We start from the raw sequence: 21900 nt of genomic DNA, 5'->3' as shown, positions 1-21900 counted from the left end.
TCTGGGTGACCAAGAGCAAGTCATTTAATTCCTCTTTGCCTCATTAGAAAATAATATTTCTACTGTCTGTATACAAGCACAGAAATGTTGCACAGAAACCATTACATAAACCAAATTAATTACGAGCTATCATTATTATTATTAGGACATAGATAGAATAATAATGCAAGGAAAACAGGGAGAAAGAAAGGAACCATTCTTAAAAGGAGAAGCTAGCAAGCACCTCTATGTTTTTCACATTTGCTAAGGAAATGTATATTATTAGGTATTATTGTTTAGTCATTTTCAGTTATGTCTGGCATAAAACCCCAATTGGGGTTTTCTTGGCAGAGATATTAAAGGGGTTTGCCATTTCCTTCCCCAGGTTATTTTACAGATGAGGAAATGGAGGCAAACAGGGATTAAGTGACTTGCCCAGGGTCACACAGCTAGTAATTATCTTAGGTGGGATTTGAACTCAGGAAGAGGAATCTTCCTGACTCCATGCCAGGCACTCTATCCACTGTACCATTTAGCAGCCTTTCATATTATTAGGACACAACCCAAATGATGGACTTAAAAACCCCTCAAAATGTTATTATTCCAGCTGGCAGAGCCAAGATGGAGGAGGAAAGGCAGTAAGCACTCAGAGCTCCTGATAGAATCACTCCAAAAACCTCCAAATAATGCCATAAGACAATTCCTGGAGCAGCAGAATCTACAAAAGGACAGGCTGTGACCATTTTCTAGCCAAAGACGACTTAGAAGTTCAGCAGAAGGGGTCTGCTGTACTGGGGTGGGAGTGATCAAGGAAAGAGCTTAGACATCATCTTCCAAGATATTGTCAGGGAAAATTATCCTGATATTCTAGAATCAGAAGGTAAAATAGAAATTAAAAGAATCCACTGATCACCTACTGAAAGAGATTCCAAAGTGAAAACTTCCAGGAATATTATAGCCAAACTCCAGAGCTCCCAGGTGAAGGAGAAAATATTGCAAACAGCCAGAAAGAAATAATGCAAGTACTGTGGAACCACAGTCAGAATAGCACAAGACCATCTGCTTCTACAATGAAGAATAAGAGGGCTTGGAATATGATATTCCAGAGGGTGAAGGAATTGGGATTACAACCAAGAATCACCTACCCAGCAAAACAGTATAATCTTTCAGGGGGAAAATGGGCATTAAATAAAAAAAAGAGGACTTTCAAGTATTCATGATGAAAAGACCTGAACTGAATGGAAAATTTGACTTTCAAATATAAGACCCTAAAGGAGTTAAACAGAAGGAGGAAATCATGAGGGATGTTGAAAGATTAAACTGTTTGCATTCCTAAATGGGAGGATGATGCTTCTAACTCATGAGAACTTTCTCAGTATTAATGCAGATGATAGGAATAGATTTAGACAGAGGGCACAGGAAAGTTGATTATGAAGGGAAGGTATCTGTAAAGCCTTTATTTCTTGTTTATCCTTTTTTGTGAGGTAGTCAGAGTTGGGTGGCATGCCTGGGATTGCAGAGGTGGTGAGTGTCTTGTGTCTGAGGCTGGATTTGGGCTCAGGTCGTCCTGGATCCAGGGAAGGCACATTATCCACTGTCACCTAGCTACCCCATGATGACATCTGTATGGGCCAAATTTAGTATGGGGAGAGTTAATTGGGTGGCTCACCAGAATATTGGGGTTCAGAAAATAATGAGAGACCTCTAGGTCCAGAGTTTCCTCCCTTCCAAACTGCCTTTTTTAGTTATTTCAATAAGACTGATAAGAAAGGAAATTAACAGCCTCTTTTCCACAAGCAAATCAGGTTTTATTAATGGGAACAAATCTACAATATAGGTGATGTTAATAGGGCCAGGGACAATGAGAAAGAGGATAGAGAAAGGGAAAGATACAATACACTTCCCAGATGATTAGAATCTAAATCTCATGGGCAAAAAGGCCCCAGGCACTCTGAACAAGCCCAGCTCGAACAAAAACTGACTCAAACCCTATCTATAATTTGGCCAGGCCCATATGGGCATGAGGGAACTCCTAGGTGAGGCTTTTTCAAAGTTACATCTTTCAGTCTGACCATAATGAAGCAAAGATGGGGTCATGGAAACCCCAAATCACAATTAATTCCTTACACATCTTTAGGGTAAAATTGAGGGGGTGGAAAATTGCACTGGGAAAGGAGGGAGGTTAGGGGTAGAATGGGGTGAAATCTCACATGAAAGAAGAAGGAAATGGCTTATGGATTGGGGGGGTGGGGGAGGAGCAGGACAGTTAATGAGCTTTACACTTATCAGAAGTGGCTCAAAGACCTTACTCTCATCACAGTTGGCTCAAGGAGGGAATAACATACACACTCAAATGGGTAGAGTACTCTATGTAACCCTGCAGGAAAGCAGGAGGGGAAGGGGATAAGGAGGGAGGGGTGAAAAAAGGGAGGGCAGAGTTGGGGAGGGGGCAGTCAGATGTAAAACACTTTTGAGGAGGGATAGGGTAAAAGAAGATAGAAAGGAGAGTAAATATCATGGGGAGGGAATATGATGGAGGGAAACAGTTAACAATAGTAACTGGAAAAAATTTTGAAGCAGAGGCAAGAATAATGTAAGATTATAATGATGTTGATGACTGATTGATGGATTGATGATGATTGGAAGAAGATGAGGACTTGTTGATGATTAGGACTGATTGATGAAGATATTGACAAAACATGGTACTTACTTTGCTGGGTTATTGTGAAGAAAATTCTTTGTCTGGTATAAGGTACTATATAAATGTTATCTATGACTGTTGTTGCAGTAATCAATATTATGGGTTTATTGTGAGGAAATCTCTTTAAAGTACTATATAAATGCAGTTTACTACAAAAAAAAAAAAAAAAACGATGAGCAGGATGCTATCAGTAAGACCTGGAAGGACCTGCTTGAGCTGATGCAAAGTGAAATATACTATATACAAAATAACAGCAATATTGTAAGATGATCTGCTGCAAATGGCTCTGTTATTTTCAGCAGTGCAATGATCCAAGAAGGTCTTATGAGAAATGCAATCCATATACAGAGAGAGAACTGACGGTATCTAAATACAGAGTGAAGCATTAAAAAAAAGACCAAAAAAATGTTATTATTCCTCATCTCATAGGATATTTTAAGCCAGAAAGATCCTTAGAGTCATCAAGTCCCACTCAATTTTACAGATGAGGAAATTGGAACATGGGCAGGTTATACGACTTATACTGTTGAGTTACACTGGTAGGAAGTGACAGAGTAAAAATTTTGATTCAGGTTCTTTGATTTCAGATCCAGCAATCTTTCCACATTGCTTCCAGGTCCTTAGGCATTTAGTTCTCCTTGTGTTTTGCTTTATTTTTTTTCCTGCTGAGCCTGTAAGAAAGATACTCTATAACCCTTAGGAATGTAAGACTAACTTAATTTCTCTTCTCCCCTTCCCACTATGATGTCTTCTCTCATTAGAATGTAAGCTCCTTGAGGGTAGAGACTCTTTCTTTTTGTGTTTGTAATTGTATTTGTATTCCAACACTTAGTACCATGCCTATCATATACTATGCATTTAATATGGCCGTTGCTTCCTACCTATGCAATATGTCTTCCTATGATATGATGTAAGTCCTGATTTTGCTTTCTCCTAGAGAAACAAGTACATTGGGGCTATTTGATGTATAAATTATCACAAGAGTAGATCCAAGTATCATCATCAAATAAATCTTTTCCCCATTTCCTGGTAAATTCTAAAATCCACATCCTTCCCCAAATAATTTTCTTATAAAATATTCTATATTTTCAACTATTCTTTAAAAATACTTATATAAACCCAATGGTTGTGCTATACCTGGTTACTAAGAATGAATAAGCATCTAACTGTCTACCAGGTGTCAAAATATTTTTTTAATTCAAATTGAGAGGCAGCATGCCTTAGGGGATATAGAGTCAGACTCAGAATTAGGAAGGCCTGGGTTCAAATTCTGTCTCTGACATATGGTGGCTATGTAAAACTAGGCAAGTCATTTATCCTTTAAGTTCCCCCAGGAAATTCTCTAAGACCATAAGCTGCCAAACTTATTTTGGCTATAAAAATACTTGTGTATTTGTCCACCTCTTCCAAGAATAATTCAGAAATAGTCATGGGCCAGTCTCAAAAGTCCCTTGTTAGGAAATATGTCAAGCACTAGAGTCTAAACCAGGCATTTGTGCACCCTAAGCATGGCTACCAAGAGCTTTGAGGAAAAATTGTAACACACACAGCTTCACTTGTCACAAAATAAATACATATGTGCCATTACATGTAGAACTTTCAGGCATTAAATATGTTTGGGGGGGTGTAATATATTCAATGTCCTTTGTTGCATCCTTCCTCCTCCCTTAAACCCTGCTCTCAGTTATGCTCTGAAAAGCTACACACCTTGGATATACTTAGTCCTGACTTAGCTCTTTCCAGAACACAGTTGCAGGTTTTTATATGGGGTTTTTGTTTTTGTTTTTGTTTTTGTTTTTGTTTTTTGTGGTATGGAAGTCCCTTAATACATCTGGTTCATATCCATTTGAGGCACTCATTGCAACAAAACCCCTATAAGTTTCAAACAACTTAGCTGGAATATTGGGGTGGGGGTTGTTAGCAAATTTTGTTTGATTTGTTTTGTTTTGTTTTTACCCCGGGTATGTAAAGCTATAGGCACTGACTGGTTTCAAATGCAAACCACTCTTGCTGGCTAAGATTTTCCTAATTTGGGGAAGACCAAGCAGATCAGGAGGCTTTCAGCTATTCTGTAGCAATAAAACATGAAAAGAGCAGAGAACAGTGTTTTGATGTCAAATAGTGCTATCCAGAGAAACATTCACAAAGCTATCAAAATATCACTCAAACTTGACAATAACTATGAGCAAGGGAAGGAGGGAGAAGACTGAAGTCCTAATCTCTGCTTTTAATCTTCCTCTTAACTCTTCCACTCTCCATGTCACCACAAAAATTATGAGGAAACTCTTCATAAATGAGGCTTCTGTACCTATACATCTAAAAGAGTCATTACTATGGACTAGAATGACCATTGCAGTAGGAGGCACAAACCCCAAATATTAGTTGTAATCCTGGCAGTAGTTATTTGCATAATTTGGGATGTGTCACTTCCTATTTCAAGGTTTTGGTTCTCTAATTTTTTTGGGCGGGAGGGGTGAGGCAATGGGGTTAAGTGACTTGCCCAGGGTCACATAGCTAGTAAGTGTTAAGTGTCTGAGGCCAGATTTGAACTCAGGTCCTCCTGACTCCAGGGCTGGTGCTCTATCCACTGTGCCACCTAGCTGCCCCTCTAATTTATTTTTAAAAAGCAATTTTATTAACTATAAAGTAAGTGGGGAGGGGATAGATTGGGATCATAGATCTAGAAAGGACCTATGAGAGTAACACTTTCATTTTACAGATAAGGAAACTACACAGAGATTGAGGGACTTACCCAAGGTCCTATAAGTAAAAGTCATTGGGCAATCAGAGAAGGTGTTTAAACGTAGGTCCTCTAACTCCTACCTTCTTAAACTGTGGGCTGTGACCCCATAAGGGGTCATGTAACTGAATGTGGAGGTGGAGAAAAAAATAGAAACAGTAAAAGCTCATATATATGTATGTATATGTATATATATATATACATATGTATATGTGTGTGTGTGTGTATATATATATATATATATATATATATATATATATATATATATATATACCTGGGGGGGTAAAAATTTCTCAGGTAAAAAGGGCTCACAAGTGGAAAAAGTTTAAGAAGCCCTGTTCTAACCCAGAACCAATGTTCTTTCCACTGAACCATATTACTTCCTATGAGTAGTTAATTTATTGAGTCCCTTTCAATTCTTCAAGTCTTTGATTTTAAGACATTGTTATCGGTCTTCAGAGGTTCTAAACCTGGTGTCCATGAACTTGCTCTTTTTTATATTTTGATAACCATATTTCAATATGGTTTCAGACATTTCACATTTACTAGCTGTGTGACCCTGGGCAAGTCACTTAACCCCCCATTGCCCTGAAAAAAACAAAACAAAACAGGGAATACAGGAGGGTAGCTAGGTGGCACAGTGGATAAAGCACTAGCCCTGGATTCAGGAGGACCTGAGTTCAAATTTGGCCTCAGACACTTGACATTTACTAACTGTGTGACCCTGGGCAAGTCACTTAACCCTCATTGCCCTCCAAAAACAACAACAACAACAAAGTGAATACAGCACTTTTAACCCAAGTGAAATAGGGAGAAGTAGGAAGGAAGGAAGGAAGGAAGGAAGGAAGGAAGGAAGGAAGGAAGGAAGGAAGGAAGGAAGGAAGGAAGGAAGGAAGGAAGGAAGGAAGGAAGGAAGGAAGGAAGGAAGGAAAGAGGGAGGGAAAAGACGAAGGAGAAATAGAGGGAAGGAGGGAGGGAGGGAGGAAGGAAGGGAGGAAGGAAGGGAAGGAGAGAGAACAAAGAAAACCAGCTAAAAAACAGTTCATTGTCCTTTCCCTTGTGTTCATTTAAGGGAAGAGGAACACCAGTCAGAGAAGTTCCCACCAAAATCTGGATTTGAAATGAAAATTTTAAAATAAAATTCAGTAAGTAGCTACTTATAAATCAGTAATGGGAACATACTACCAATGTGAAATGTAGAGAAGCAAGAGACACTTTAATCAGTAATAATTACTGTTTACATGGTGTGGCTCAAACACCATTTCAAGAACCTCAGCAGTTATTCTAAACATTGTTTTCAGTAGATACACTTCCAGCTAGAAATAGCTGCATGAGTAAATATGCCAGCTGACCTACATATATATGTATATAAATATACATATACACACACATATGTTTGCTACTTTTCAAATATTGTGTGCCCTTCAAGATGATGTAAGTCCACTGAGAATTTGAGGTGATGAGTCAGGGATCATAAATTTCCTCCTCTATGCCAAGAAAATTTATACTGGATTACTCACACAATGGTGAAAGTGAGGATGTTAGTTTTCAGCTAAATCCCAAAGACCTAAAACACTCAGGGTTTGGTGTCATAGGAAGATCTTGTGGTTTAAAGAAAGAAATGAATCAGGAATTCTTGAATGCCAGTTTTGAAAGGAACCTTTGAGATTATTCTGTCCAACCTAAAAAATGATTCCATTCAGGGCAGCTAGGTGGCACAGTAGATGAGAACTGGCCCTGGATTCAAGAGGAACTGAGTTCAAATATGACTTCAGACTCTTGACACTTACTAGCTGTGTGACCCTGGGCAAGTCACTTAACCCCAATTGCCTTCCCCCCCCCCAAAAAAAGTGGGCAGCTAGGTGGCACAGTGGATGAAGCACTGGTCCTGGATTCAGGAGTACCTGGGTTCAAATCCAGCCTCAGACACTTGACATTTACTAGACAAGTCACTTAACCCCCAAATCCCTGCCAAAAAAAAAAAAAAAAGAAGAAGATTCCATTCCAGTGTCCCTGACAGATGGACACTCAGCCACTGCTTGAGCATTTCCAGTGAAAGGAGCTCAGTGTCTAAGATTTAAGCAATCAACAAACATTTATTAAGCATCTACCAGGCTGGGTATTATGCTACTGCACTAGATATTGAAGATACAAAAATGAAATATTGAAGAAACAAAAATGAAACTGTCCCTGACCTCAAGAAACTTTCATTCTATCAGAGGAAATATATGCACATATATACAATAAATACAAGGAAGTCCATGCTCTCTCAAAAATCTCATTTCTAAAAGTTATTTAAATTGGGGACAGCTAGGTGGCACAGTGGATAATCTACCGGCCTTGGATTCAGGAGGACCTGAGTTCAAATCCTGCCTCAGACACTTGGCACTAGCTGTGTGACACTGGGCAAGTCACTTAACCCTTATTGCTCTTCAATAAATAACATTTTAAAAGATAATTAATTGGGGAAGCTAGGTGGCGCAGTGGATAGAGCACCAGCCCTGGATTCAGGAGTATCTGAGTTCAAATCCGGCCTCAGACACTTGACACTTACTAGCTGTGTGACCCTGGGCAAGCCACTTAACCCCAATTGCCTCACCAAAAAAAAAAAAAAAATTAATTAAAAATTATTTAAACTTATCCCAGAAAAAAAAATCTTGCTTCTTTAAATTTCCAACCATTTGCCTTAGTTCTACTCTCCCAAACAGAGAAAAGTCTAATCCCTCTACATCTTCTCTATTCTGGATTTGACCCCTGTAACTTGTCTTTGTGTGCTATGTTATCTGGTATTCTGTGCTGGAATATGTTTTTCACTATTTTGGTTGCCTTTCTCTAGAGGCGTTCCAATTAAGATGCATTAGAATAACACAATACTCAAGTTGTAGGCAAAGACACTGATGTTTTTGTTTGTTTTTTTGGCCCAGCACATAACAATATTTACTCAGAGTAATCTTGCTGTCAACTATAATTCCCATCCTATAACTTCTTGGTTAATTAAAAAAAATAAACAAACTACATATGTGTGTGTAAGTATGTATGTATGTATATAGATAGATAGATATAGATATAGATAGATTCTTTGCCTGTTAAATTTCATCTTATGTGTTTGACTCATATATTCAGGTGATTAAGATCCTTTTCTATCTTGGTTCCAGCAAGTAAGAGATTAAGTGTATTGTTTAAATCAGCCAAGTGTCAAAAGTCTCTGAAATATGAAATGTCATACTTGAACTCCTTGGTTTTGTAACATTAAGAAGAAAAGGCAGGGGGCAGCTAGATGGCGCAGTGGTTAAAGCACCGGCCCTGGATTCAGGAGTACCTGAGTTCAAATCCGGCCTCAGACACTTAACACTTACTAGCTGTGTGACCCTGGGCAAGTCACTTAACCCCCATTGCCCTGTAAAAAAAAAAGAAGAAGAAGAAGAAGAAGAAGAAGAAGAAGAAGAAGAAGAAGAAGAAGAAGAAGAAGAAGAAGAAGAAAAGGCAGAATGGTATAAGAGAAAACACCCTGGACAGAGCATCAGGAGACTAAAATTCAAATCTCAAGTTTGTCATGAACAAGCTGCAAGACCGTCCTTCTGGGGTTCAGTTTCCTCATCCGCAAAATAGTGTGGGGGGCGGGGAGAGTAGGTCTTCATGCCTTACCTACCTCCCTTGCAGGCCAGTGTTATGAGGGTTAAAATAAGATAATATATGGGAAAGTATTCTAAAAATATTTATCTGTCTCCCCTACTTTGCACATCCAATCAGTTACCAAGAGATTCTACCTTCACAGTACCTCTTATTTCTATCCCTTTATCCCTGTCTTCATTCCTACACTTTAGTACAGACCCTAATTATTCCACTCCTAGACTTCCATACTACCTGACCAATAGTTATTCACACCTGAATTCTCCTTCCACTGTTCTCAATTTATCTTTCATACCACAGCTAAGATAATCCTTAGGAATAGAATTGATCATGGTGGTAAATTGGATGGAGCACTGGGCTTGGAATCAGAAAGACTCATCTTCCTGAGGCCTCAGACACTTACTAGCTGTGTAATCCTGGATAAGTCACTTAACCCTGTTTGTCTTAGTTTCCTCATATGTAAATGAACTGGAGAAGGAAATGGCAAACCACTCTAGTATCTTTGCTAAGAAAACCCCTAAAAGGGGTCATGGAGAGTGGAACAGGACTAAAAATGAATGAACCGTCATGTCACTCCTCACCTCAACGATCTTCAATGCCTCATTATCACCTACTGAATAAAGTTCAAATTCCTCCGCTAGGCATTTGAAGCACCACTGTACCTTTTCTTTATCTCATATTACTTTCATCCAAGGCAGATATGTGCCACAGTAGCTAGAGTGCTGGGCCTGGAGTCAGGAAGACCTAGGTTCAAATCCAGCCTCAGAAATTACTAGCTGTGTGACCCTGGGTAAGTCACTTAATGCATTTTGCCTCAGTTTTCTCATCTGTAAAATGAGCTGGAGAATGAAATGGCAAACCACTCTAGTATTTTTGCCAAGAAAATTCCAAATGGGGTATTGAAGAGTTGGAAACGACTTAATAACAAACAAATTTTATCCATGGACTGTATTGTGGCACCATAGACAGATAGAACATTGCATCCAAAATCAGGAAGAGCTGAGCCCAAATCCAGCCTCAAACACTTATTATCTCTGTGGCCCTAGGCAAGTCACAATCTGTTTACCTCTGTTTCCTCAACTATAAAATTGAAATGATAGTAGCACCTACCTCACAGAGTTGTTGTTATGAGGACCAAATGAGATAACATTTGGAGAGATAGATAGATAGATAGTTAGATAGATAGATGATGGATGGATGGATGGATGGATGGATGAATAGATAGATTAAAACACAGCACAGTCCTTGGTACATAGCAGGCCCTAAATAAATGCTTATTCTCCTCTCCTCTCTCCAGACTACCTCCTGTTCTCTTGTGGAACCTACGGAACCATGCTATGGACAAATTATTCCTATGATTGGGATGCCTTTCCCTACCCCTTCTGCTCATCATTTACCAGATCATATGACCTTTAAAGGCCATCTCAAAAGTTAACCTCTGACTAATGCAGAAATATGTTTAATGTTATTATGTGTATATATATATATATATATATATATATATATATATAACACCTATATCAGATTACCTGCTGTCTAGGGGAGGGGGGAGGGAGGGGAGGGAGGGAGAAAAATCTGAAATTGGAAAACCTGTATAAACAAAAGTTGAGAACTATCTTTACATGTAACGGGAAAAAATAAAATACTTTATTAATTTTTTAAAAATTAAAAAATTTTAAAAAGTTAAGAAGTTAACCTCCTCCATGAAGCCTTCCTTGATCACCCTGATGGATTAGTTGGGATTTTCCCCAATGGTTTCACATAGCACTTTGTTTTGTACCTCTGTAATATACTTATCTATTAATATTCTACATTTTTGTTATACCCATTGTGTTTTATATTTATTATGCAGTGTGACATGATAGCCAGCCTCTGAGTCAGGAATAACTAGGTTCAGTCCTGCCTTGGCCACATACTTGTGTGACACATGTGGGGAAGTGCCCCAGGAAATCCTCTAGGATGAAGAGCACTCACTCTTCATCATAAATTCCTCACACTTACGAAACCCATAGATGCATTTTTACTTTTTTAATTGCCCTCCTTGGCTATAAGCTTGAAGTCAGGGATATATTTCTTCTTTTATACCTAACTAACCCCACAGTAGTCAATAATATTTGCTGTATTATAAAGGTGTATAGAGAGAGAGCTGGACCTGGAATTAGGAAAACCTGAGGTCAAATCCTGCCTCAGATACTAGCTTTCTAAACCTGGGCAAGTAACAACCTTTTTCAGCCTCAGTTTCCTCATGTGTAAAATGAGAATAATAATAATACCCCCAACCTCCCAGGGCTGTTATAAGGATAAAATGAGATAATATTTATAAAGTATTTTGCAAACCTTAAAGTGCTATATAAATGCTAGTTATGAATTCATTCAAAAGCTAAAGATAATCTTCCCCTTTAGCTCCAACTCAAGCCGATCTCCCCACTTGAAAGAACTACTTTAAAAGATTAAGGAAGGGTACTTGAATTCCCAAGAAAACATTTTTAGTTATCCAAGGTAACATATTTGAATCTATATTTTTACAGGCCATTTTGTCTTTGGGAAATATTGCCAATTTCTTTGTCAATGAAATCATAGTACTATTCTCGGAGTCATGGGATTTTAAAGGTAGAAGAAATTGTAGATACTATCTAGCCCAACTCCCTCATTTTGAAGATGAGGAAACTGAGCCCCACAGGAGTAAAATGACATGCCTAAAGTCATAAGGAGGATTAGTGGCAAATCCAGGAAAAGCATTCAGATCTCCCAAATCTCAAACCAGGCTTCCCTCTACCCCACCCTACCCCAAAACCATGGTATTTCTACTGTCTAATAGACATATTAGAGAACCATTTTATAGATGTCAGCTTATTGTTTTCCTTCTATGATCCCCCCTTTTTTTCATTACAGAGACAAAATCATTCTGCACTTAAAACAAAGACCCCCTTGAAAATTCTTTTTTTTCTCTCCAAAAGCTTGAAGAGACTTAAAGATGGAAGCCTAGCCAGCTGGTAGTCCTAGCTCCAACAATAATTCCATTGACGTCTTTGTGAAGGAGAGCATGTTGCTCATGAGTCAGGAGTAATCAGAAAAGAAATGCTATCTGGGGATCTCCCAAACTAACCAGCGAAATGATGGCCAAGGTATGAGAGGTTTCCCAGGTCTTGATAAGAATTCCCAGAGTAAGTGACTGATGTAACTGGTGGCTGTGGGGATAATCTGTGTGCCTCACAGAGAGGCTTGAAAATAGAGATCTAGCCAGCTGGTGGTCCCTGCTCCAGCAATAATTCCACTGATGTCTCTGTGGAATAGAAAATACTAAAAAGAAAATGCATGTAAAGTATAAAATTTTCATATGGGGCTGTGGAGTGCTGGGTTTGGAGTCAGGAAGACATGAATCCAACTCCTATCTCTGATACTTATTAGCTGTGTGAACCTCTGCAAATCATTTAACTTCTCTCAGCCTCAGGAGTCTTATGAGTAAAATGGAAGTAATAATAACACCTACTTCATAAGGTTGTTGTGAGGATTAAATGAGATAACATATGCAAAGCAGTTTGCAAACTTTTATTTACTCAGGAAATGCTAGTTGTTATTGTCATTATTGTTACATGACAGGTAGCACAGCTTAATGTGCCACCTTTGAACTCAGTCTGAGCTGAGTTCAAGTCCTGACTCTAATAAATTACTGTCATGTGACCATAAGCAAGTATCTCATCCTTTTAGCAAACAAGACAACTTTCTAAGACTGTTAGTTACCAACAAGTTGGGGGTGTTTAATAATATTTTTTCCCTTAATACATATTAAAATAATTTAACCTCTTTTTAAAAAGAGGTTCAAATTCTATCCTTCTGTGAGTGATCGTCTTAAATTAGAAGCTTTAGCAAGAGTTTAGACTTTTAAGTATTTATTAAAGTGCATCAGAAGTTGGTGAAGAGAGAGAGAGAGGTAAAAATCTAACTATCTCTAAGAGTGCCCCACATCTCACCCACCAAATCCGAGGTCAGGAACCCAAAAGGCCCTTGCCTCAGCATCTTCTCCCAGAATCTCTTGTGAAACAGGAAACAGGGCCATACACACACACACACACACACACACACACACACACACACACACACACACACACACACACAGCTCCAAGCTAATTGGCTGATAACTTCAATTGACACAATTAACAGGCGGTAACTTCCAGATGCTAAAGTCACATGGTTTCCAAGTCACATGCTTTCTCCTCATGGCAGAGCTTCCCTGCAATATCTTTCTCAACGGGTTAGTAGCGCTCTAAATCTCACACTTCTTTTCTAACAAATTGCTCATTTTCACTGATGGAGGGAGTTTCAACACCAAAAATGCAATCATGAATTTAGAGCAAATATTAAAGTGCCACGTAAAGGACTGCTATCATCATCATCATCATCATCATCCCCAAAGTTTTGGCCCTATAGTTCTGGCATATGGCAAGAACTTTCATTTTGCCAACCCAACCCTGATGTTAAAATTTTTTTAAAGTCCTCAAAAAATGAAAACTCATAATAAATGCCAAAATCTCACTTAGTGAAAAATGAACAATTGTGATTTGTGGCAGGTGATGTAGTGGATAGAGTGCCAGGCCCAAAGTAAGGAAGACTCATCTTTCTGAGTTCATATCTGGCCTCAGCCACTTTCTGGCTATGTGATCCTGAGCAAGTCACAACCTATTTGCCTCAGTTTCCTCATCTGTAAAATGAGCTGGAAAAGGAAATGGTAAAACATTCCTTTAATCATGGCCAAGAAAAACCCAAATGCAGTCACAAAGAATGAGACAGGACTGAACAACAAAAATATGCTGCTACTTTGTCAGACTGTTTACAGAATGCCTCCTGTACTTGAGCAGAATATCTTGATGACTGAATTTTAAGATTCTCACTTTTCTTCAAGGCATTTTCCCAAAGTTAGGCTGGCCCTGTCCACTGGAAAGAATATTGGCTCTGGAATTGGAATTAGATGACTTGGGTTCAGATCCTACCTCTAAGCCTTATTACCTTTGTGACCTTGAGCAAGTCATTTACTCTCCATGGTCATCAGTTTCCTGATCCATAAAATGAGAGTGTTAGGTTAGATCAGAGGTCTTTCAGCTTTAAATCTATAACTTATGATCCTACAATGTATCTTAGTAGTAAATTCACAGAACATCCCTTTGAAGATGGTCAATTATATCTCCCCTAGACAGAAGGAAAAAATAAACATAAATATATTAAATTAGTCAAAATTTATGGAGCAACTACTGCCTACAAAATTCTTGGTACTCTGTGACATGAGACATGGCTAAAACCAGAACAGACCATTAATGACCATTAATGGACATCCTGGCATCTAAATATATTTAACCCACTTTGCCCACAGGCTTTGCTTTCTCCCTGTGAGTTGTGTTGAATATGGAGTGAAATGACTGACCCCTACATGTCTTTGTTATGGGCCATTTCACAACTGTTCCAAAATTAATTAAGGCTCTTCCTGCTGAGACAGGACAACCTGAGCTAAGCTCCAAAAAAATTGCTTCTATAACCAGCAGCACCCTCTTTTTTCCTAAACTAGTTACCAGAAAGATAACCCTTTGAAAAAAACATCAATGAACAATTTGCCAATTGCCAACTAAATAGTCACTTAACTTCATCATCATTACTACCCAGTGATATGCACAAGGACAAGAATCAGATTTATCTGAATTTCTTTCTTCCTTACATCAGTCAATCTGCTTATCCATCCTTTCTTTTTCTTCTATGAATTCTCATATTATCTCTCTGTCTCTGTGTCTCTCTGTCCCTCTCTCTCTGTCTCTCTCTGTGTCTCTGTCTCTCTGTCTCTCTCTGTCTCTCTCTGTCTGTCTCTCTCTCTCTTTGTCTCTCTCTCTCTCTTTTATTTAGCCAGGTCTCCAGTTCTGGTTAAAGCACAAACAACTTAACCCAACCTTTTCATTGATTTCCCTTCTCCTTCCTCTCTTCCTCCTTCAAAGACATTTTTTCCCTCTCATTCTATCCCCAAGCCTTCTCCCCTTTATGAAGTCCAAGTTTTTCTTTTTCAACTTCAAAAACTCCATTACAAAAGAACATTTAATTATTGGAATCTCCCTTTTGCCCACTCACCTTTCCCATACTAGTCTATACACAGTCAGTGATTAATAAATATTGGTTGATTGGAAGTTTTTGCATATAGGTTTTGTTATGTTTTTCGGCATTTTTTCCCTTCAAAGGAGCAAGAGATCAGAGGGCATACATGCAGAACATATAGCTAGGTTCCAATTAGTGTGAATAATGAATCCCCTAAAGTAGTCACATGTATTTGTATTTTCTCATTATTTGAAGTTATGATTATGTAAAATACAGTTACTGGTTCCAGCCCAATGAAAATATGCAGTGCAAATTCAAATAATGTAACCCCTTCATGGTATTCATTATTTGCACTAATCAGGTCCTAACTGCATATGTCAGTTTTAACTGTTAATTAAGTTAACTGCTGCTCTTATAAACCAATACACTTTTATATAGCTAGTTAGAAGTAAGAATGATTATTCTACACATAAATTCTGGGCTTTACCAAATATGTCTGGACTAAAGTAAAGATAGCTTTTCTCAGCGTAGAAGATCTAAATTTGGGACACGGTCTATAACTTAGACGGTCACTATTGGGTTTTTTTTCTGTCAGCAACCAGAGAAGTGAATTTAGATTTTATAAAACTGGTTTTGTAGCCAACTTCCCAACATTCCATCTTCCAAGTCACTTACCTGAAGAACTAATGTAATAAAGAAATGTTAGTGTCCCATATGGCCTCCTTTGTGTTCACACAATCCTAGGTTTCTCACTACTTGGAACCACCTCATTAAAGTGGTTGAATGCTTACCACTTATCTCTCACTTGGTCTTCAACTTTTTCCCCATCTTTTTCATCCCCAGGGCCTGTTTTCTACCCCCTACTTTTTTTCCTCACCTCATAAATATTCTCCATTCTCCCCATCATTCCACCAAGCTATACCATACCTTTCAAGTTCATTTCTAAATGATCCTTCTCTATGCTTCTGTGGAATGTTTCCATCATCTTAGATTCCAATCATTTCCTTTGCTAAGCCTCTCTCAGTCTTCTGCGTTTCTCCCCAGTGAAGACTTTTGCTAATTCTATTGTGCTTCTCTTTCTGTCCCTCAGTTTTCATTATCCTTCTATAAACATCATCTGGGATATTCTTTTCTCTATGTTCTTTCAACAAAGACTGGATCTGCTGCTTTCACCAAAGATCTGTGTTGCTGCACTCCTATGTCCTACATGTGTACTCAGAAAAGGGTAAAACAAAATTGGATGTCCCACAAGTCATGAGGAAAATACTAAAATATCATCTTGAGGTAGCCCACCCTAAACATCATCCTATATTGTATTATAATGAATATTTAATAGGTTATTCTGTAGTGAATTAAAAAAAAACAGTACTCTGGTGGCCAGGAAGAATTAATGTAGTCCCCCAAGATATTGTAGGCAGTTGCTGAGGCAAAAGGAGAATATGACATGGTGTATGTGACAATGCTTTGAGAGTTTCAAAAGAAAAGTAATATTTAAATCTCAAAGGGTTATTCTATTACATCTCTTCCTGTCTGATGAATTCTCTTCAGGGAAAGACCACTGTTGGTAACAAGTAATTTAATCTTTCGTTGCCCTACCTCATATCCCATGAGTTCCCTGATCTCAAAGGGATGATATGTAAATTCAAGTATCTCTGGTAGCTCATTCTTTTCACTTCTGCTTCTCAACCTGATGCTCTGTCCCTTCTATTTTTTTTCCAGTACCTCTCAGAACTGTTCCCTTCTTCTATCTGCCTTAACCAAGTCGCCAACTTTGGTTATACCATAACCATTTTGCTCCAGCCTTCCCTCTAGTCTTCCTTCCTCCTCCTCTCCCTCACCAGTCCACCACAAAGGTTCTTCTTTTAAATTTCAATTCAAACCTTGACAATTCACATCAACCCTGCTCCCTCTTTCCCAAGTCCAATGAGTTCTTCATCTTCAACCTCATATCCCATTTTGGCTGGACATTGCATTCTTTCAGCACCTAGTAGCCAGTTTGGGGACCAGAGTATGTATTTTCCATACATACTGTATACAAAATTCTCCCCGATCTTCAGCTTTTCAGAAAATACCATCTCCCTCATTTCCAGTCCCGATGCTTTCCATTCAGCGCTCTCCTCAAGAGCTACCTTTCTAGTGAAACTGTAGGAAGACAAGTATTTCTGGCAACTTCTTGAAAGGGAAAAAGTTAGGGGAATGAAGTAAAAGTCAACCCTTGTGTCCCTAATCTATCTCTTAAAGGGGACAGACCTAGCTGCTTCATCCTCTGTGCAGAAATCAAAACCCCGTGGCTGTTACCCAGTGCCCACTCACCCTGAGAGATAAATGGGAGACAACACTGCTCTTTATCTCTCTCATCTTGAGCCTCTCCAGCTATATCTCCAGACGGAGTTCTCCACCCACTCTCCCTCCCCTTATGGAACTTCACAGGTATGAGCAGCCATCCCACCCCATGGAGACCTCGTTCTTATCCCTAGCCCACTCTCCCCCCATTACCTTATCAGCCATGATCATGGAGGCACCGCCATGGATCCCCAGAATGGGGATGAAGGTCTGGGAGGAGATAAAATCCAAGATCTGTGCGATGGCTTCCTGATCCGTGTCATCCCCAAACACTAGCCCATGGATGCGGGCGCCAGACATGAGGTCGCAGACATGGGTGATGAGACTCTTGGGGTCTGTAAGGTTGACCAGCATGGCCACCACATTCACGTCGAGTGCTAGCTCACTTGCCAGCTCCCGGCCCCACAAGCTGCGGATGTCCCGCTCTGTTACATCGTGGCTCCGGCCCAGAAGCACCGCGATGTTCAACGCTGGGGGCCCCTTCTCCGCGCGAGCTCGTACCGGGCTCCGACACACTAGCAGAGCCGGCAGCACCAGCAACGCCCAGTAGCCCAGTCTGCCCATGGTCGCCAGCTGCGATCCCTGCAGGAGAGGGCGCACGCAGAGTGAGGACCCCCTATTTCAAGGAGACCTACATGCCCAGACTGCCGCAAACTTCACTCTCCACAAACCCGGGCAGGACAGGGTCCTGATATTCCCCTACCCAGAAGAGAGGGCCTCTGAGAATAAAACTCAGCTTCAAACCTCAACCTGGTCCTACTTGTGGAGTGAAGCATCCCTTCCCCAACACACACAAACACACACACACACACACACACACACACACACACACACACACACACCACTCTTCGTCTAGGACGAGGGCACGCCTTGCGTTGTTGCTGGGGGGAATGAGCTATAGACGTCTCCCACCACCACTACCCTTTCAATGCAGCGAATACGAGACCCGCGTGAAAAGCAGCTACTGGAGCAAACATCCCCCTCCCTCCACTAGAGAGGAAACAGGTTCCGAGTGAACCAGGAGTGGAAGGGAGCAAGGAGCTGTCCAGAATTAGAAGAATGCCGGGATAAGAGAGCTTGGAACCTGGTGGACCAATATCCCTCAGGGACCCCAGGATAGAGTGGAGCTCTTTCCTCTCCAACAGCCTTCTCTGGGTCCCTCTCTGTTCCGGGGGGCGTTGATGGGCAGAGAGAACAATTGCAGGGCAGCGTGGCAAGGGGTTTCGGGAGGAAGAGGAGAGGAAGCTTAAACCAGGTTTGATCCTACTGCAAAGTCTTATTGCTATACATAGGTGCAGGTCTGTGCATGGGGCAGATCCTAAGATATATGGGCAAGCAATCGATCCCAGCCACGTTCCCTCAGATTCACACACACTCAGACCCGTTCGATTTGGCGCACAGCCGCATTCACCTGTATGCATCCGCAAACACGTCCCATGCAGACAGGTGATCGGCACCACAAATAAACATAGCCTCCACCCGAGCACACAGCTCACTATCCAGGTGCACACGCAAGTTCTACACATAAATGAAGTGCACACCGGAGCTCGCGCGTGCATGCATACGGGCAAACACGTGTACACACACGTGTGTGCACACGCCCATGAACACGCACACACCCTTGCGTACACAGCCACGAGTCCCCTCACCAGGGCTGCGGAGCCCTGCGAAGTTCATCTTTAACTCTATAGAGTCTCCTGCTTCTGGCGAGTCTCTGCGTCCCCACGCGGAGGGTAGGTGCAGAGAACAGAGCAGCAGCGCCCCCTGGCGGCCATATAGGCCTCTTCCCGCGGTTCTCTTCTCGCTCTCCCCACCTTTTTTTTTTTTTTCCTCTCTCTCCCCCCAACCCTGCGGTCCCCAGCTCCCCCGCCGGTACGTACCAGGATCGCCGGAGAAGGTCGAGGCTGCGGTGGGGCGCGCTGCGCAGTCGAGCATTTCGGCCGCTTCAGCAGCAGCCGAGGTTAGGGGGCTCTCCCATCCTGCCACCCCAGCGCGCTCCCTTGGCTGTCCGGTGCTGCCCGCATAGCCCCCACTGGAGGCGGCTATCCCAGCCGGAGGTTTTGCAGCAGGGCTCTACCGAGGTAGGAGAGAGAACGGGAAAAGATAAATCCAACCCGGGGCTTGTTCGTAAAATGTACCAACACATGCATATGAAAAGCTTGACCTTAAACAGGAGCCAAGCTCGGCTCCCATTGATATACCCAAATGTGGCTCAGACGCTACCACCTAGCAGTGCTGACGGGAACACTGGGGGAGGTCTACTCTGCTGAGCCCGGGGGTTGAGAGACATGGAGTTATCCACTTCCCACCTCCTGTCCGTTACCAAAAAGCAAATTCGGCTTTCAAGGCAACCCTCCCCTCACCCGTCTCCAGTAGCGAGGAGTTGTGCGTCTGGGGGCCACCAAGCTCAAGCAGAAGGGGCAGGAGAATAAGGGTTGAGGAGGGGGGAGACCTGGTTGAGTTTCTAATGAAGAGGAGAATTGACAAGGAAGAGAACGGAAAAGCACTCCAGCAGTCCCGCTGTCCAAGAAATCAGCCGCTCTCCTTCCCTGTGTGCTCGATATCCCACATAGTGAATCCCTTTCTGTAAGTCCAACCATCCTTCTCCTCCTATCCCCCCACCTCTCCCGACCCCATGGGGGAAGAATTCTAGATCGAAGTGCAAGCAGAGCTCCCTAGGTCCGTGCGCCCCTGCTCCGCTTCTCGCTTCTCGTAGCTATACTCACCGCAGCCACCCTCCACATAGTTCCCAAAGGCAGCTCTTCCAAGTCATCTCCGGGGCTGAAAAACGCGGCCCCGCGGCTCCAGTTTTTAATGCTCCCCAGTCCCCATGAGCCAGCCGAGATCCCCCGGCCCCAGTCCCTGTCTTCTTTCCCTTCTCTTCCCAGTGTCTACACGTCCCTCTCAGAGTCGGTGCCCGGGGATTCCACGCTCCGCTTCTCTCTGGACAGGAGCAATGATGAGTCCTAGGCTATTCCGATACCACAGAGCTCCCTCTCCGCAGCCCAGCCTTTCGGGGCGCGCGCACCCGTGTGTGCGTGCGTGTGGGGCGGGGGGAGGAGATGGCAGGGGATCCCCGCGTTCTCTGTCAGAGGGCAGAGCCAAACGAAAAAGAGAATCAGAAGAAGAGGTTGCTCTTAGCTTCCCTGCAGTCCGGCTCCACGCTCGGGTCCCAGCTCTGGATTCTCTGCTCCCAGCCCACAATCAGGAGGGCGCGCCCGACTCCCTGCAATGCTTTCCAGCAAATGGCAAAAAGGGGTCCCTGGACGTGCTCCGCACAGCCGGGGGAGGGGGCGGGCTCCCGCTCCCGCTCCTGCTGCTGCTGCTGCTGCTGCTTCTGCTCCCGCCACTGCCACCGCCGCCTAGGAGGAAGAAGGGGGCAGATGCGCCCCCACGCCAACTTGGGGACTTATTCAGAGCTGGTTTCTTGGAGGGATGCAGAAGCCCAACTCAAGCTCGAGACTTTGGCAGGGGGAAAGAGTACATCTTCTCTCCCACCCCCGCTTTCCCCTCCGAGAGAGAGAGACACACACACACACACACACACACACACACACACACACAGTATGCCTCCTTCTCTGAACCTTACTGAAAATATGTCTGCCCTGGCCCCCACCCCAATAGAGGGGAAGCCTCAGAGTTTGGTGACTAGGGTCTCTGAACCTTTCACCCCAGGACCATGTCAAGGAAAGTACATGTCTGGGAAAGTACAGTCTCAACCTGATCTAGTGCTGTCCATGGTGCTGGAGCAACATTTCCTCTAGCTCCTCCACAAGGGTTCCTACTGTTTTATGATGCGGCTGAAGAGGAATCAATTATTTAGAGCTCTAGACTGCTGGTTCCTCCCCAGTGCCTAGTGTTCGTCGGAGCATTAAACCTTTCTACGTCTTCCTTCACACATACGTACATACATACATACATACATACATACATATATATATATATATATATATGCATACATGATCCTCTACACCGTTTTATAAAACCAGCTGTCTGTCCCCCACCCCCGCTTCCCTACCACCACCATCATCTTCTCCAGTACCTGAGCTCACTCCCCTGCAGGGGGCGGGAGCTGGGGGGCGGGAGTGAGGCGGACTGAAGAGGATAGTACCACCCACTTTCAGGCCGGATTAGGAGGACTGGGAGAAAGGGTGAAAAGATCAGCGGGGGTGTTTTGTAAGCCACACCAACTCGGAACTCCCCCCGAGTTTTCTCTTTTTGAGCTTCTAGAATATCTGCTGGGAGCAAAAGAAGCTGAGGAGCCCGAAGTTTGCAGATATGGTTGACAGATACACTAGACAAAATGCAGAGACCGAAAGTATGACTATTAAACTTGCTGCGAAAATGTCCAACTTTGAGATTTGGAGCCTACATTCGAATTTGCCCATCTCTGCCCGTTCCGCCCAATGTCCAGCCCTCTTTTTGTCTGAAAAAAATA

General features: G+C 42.1%; 1 protein-coding gene across 3 annotated transcripts in view; it reads right to left on the bottom strand.

Annotated features, from left to right (window-relative positions):
- GRIN2A (glutamate ionotropic receptor NMDA type subunit 2A) overlaps positions 1-19481 on the bottom strand; it is a 518589-nt gene extending 499108 nt beyond the window's left edge. For all 3 annotated transcript variants that reach the window (XM_043988231.1, XM_043988241.1, XM_043988249.1), the window contains exons 1-2: positions 19343-19481; positions 17616-18044 (exon numbers count right to left, since the gene is read on the bottom strand). In XM_043988231.1, the coding sequence (XP_043844166.1) occupies positions 17616-18026 (411 nt within the window). In that variant the 5' untranslated portion in view covers positions 18027-18044; positions 19343-19481. The remainder of the gene's footprint in view (positions 1-17615; positions 18045-19342) is intronic.
- Positions 19482-21900: the final 2419 nt, after the last annotated feature.

The sequence above is a fragment of the Dromiciops gliroides genome, chromosome 1, assembly GCF_019393635.1.
Source record: "Dromiciops gliroides isolate mDroGli1 chromosome 1, mDroGli1.pri, whole genome shotgun sequence".
Taxonomy (NCBI): domain Eukaryota; kingdom Metazoa; phylum Chordata; class Mammalia; order Microbiotheria; family Microbiotheriidae; genus Dromiciops; species Dromiciops gliroides.
Note: the sequence above shows the minus strand (reverse complement) of the source record. Positions and strands in the feature narration are given on the sequence as shown.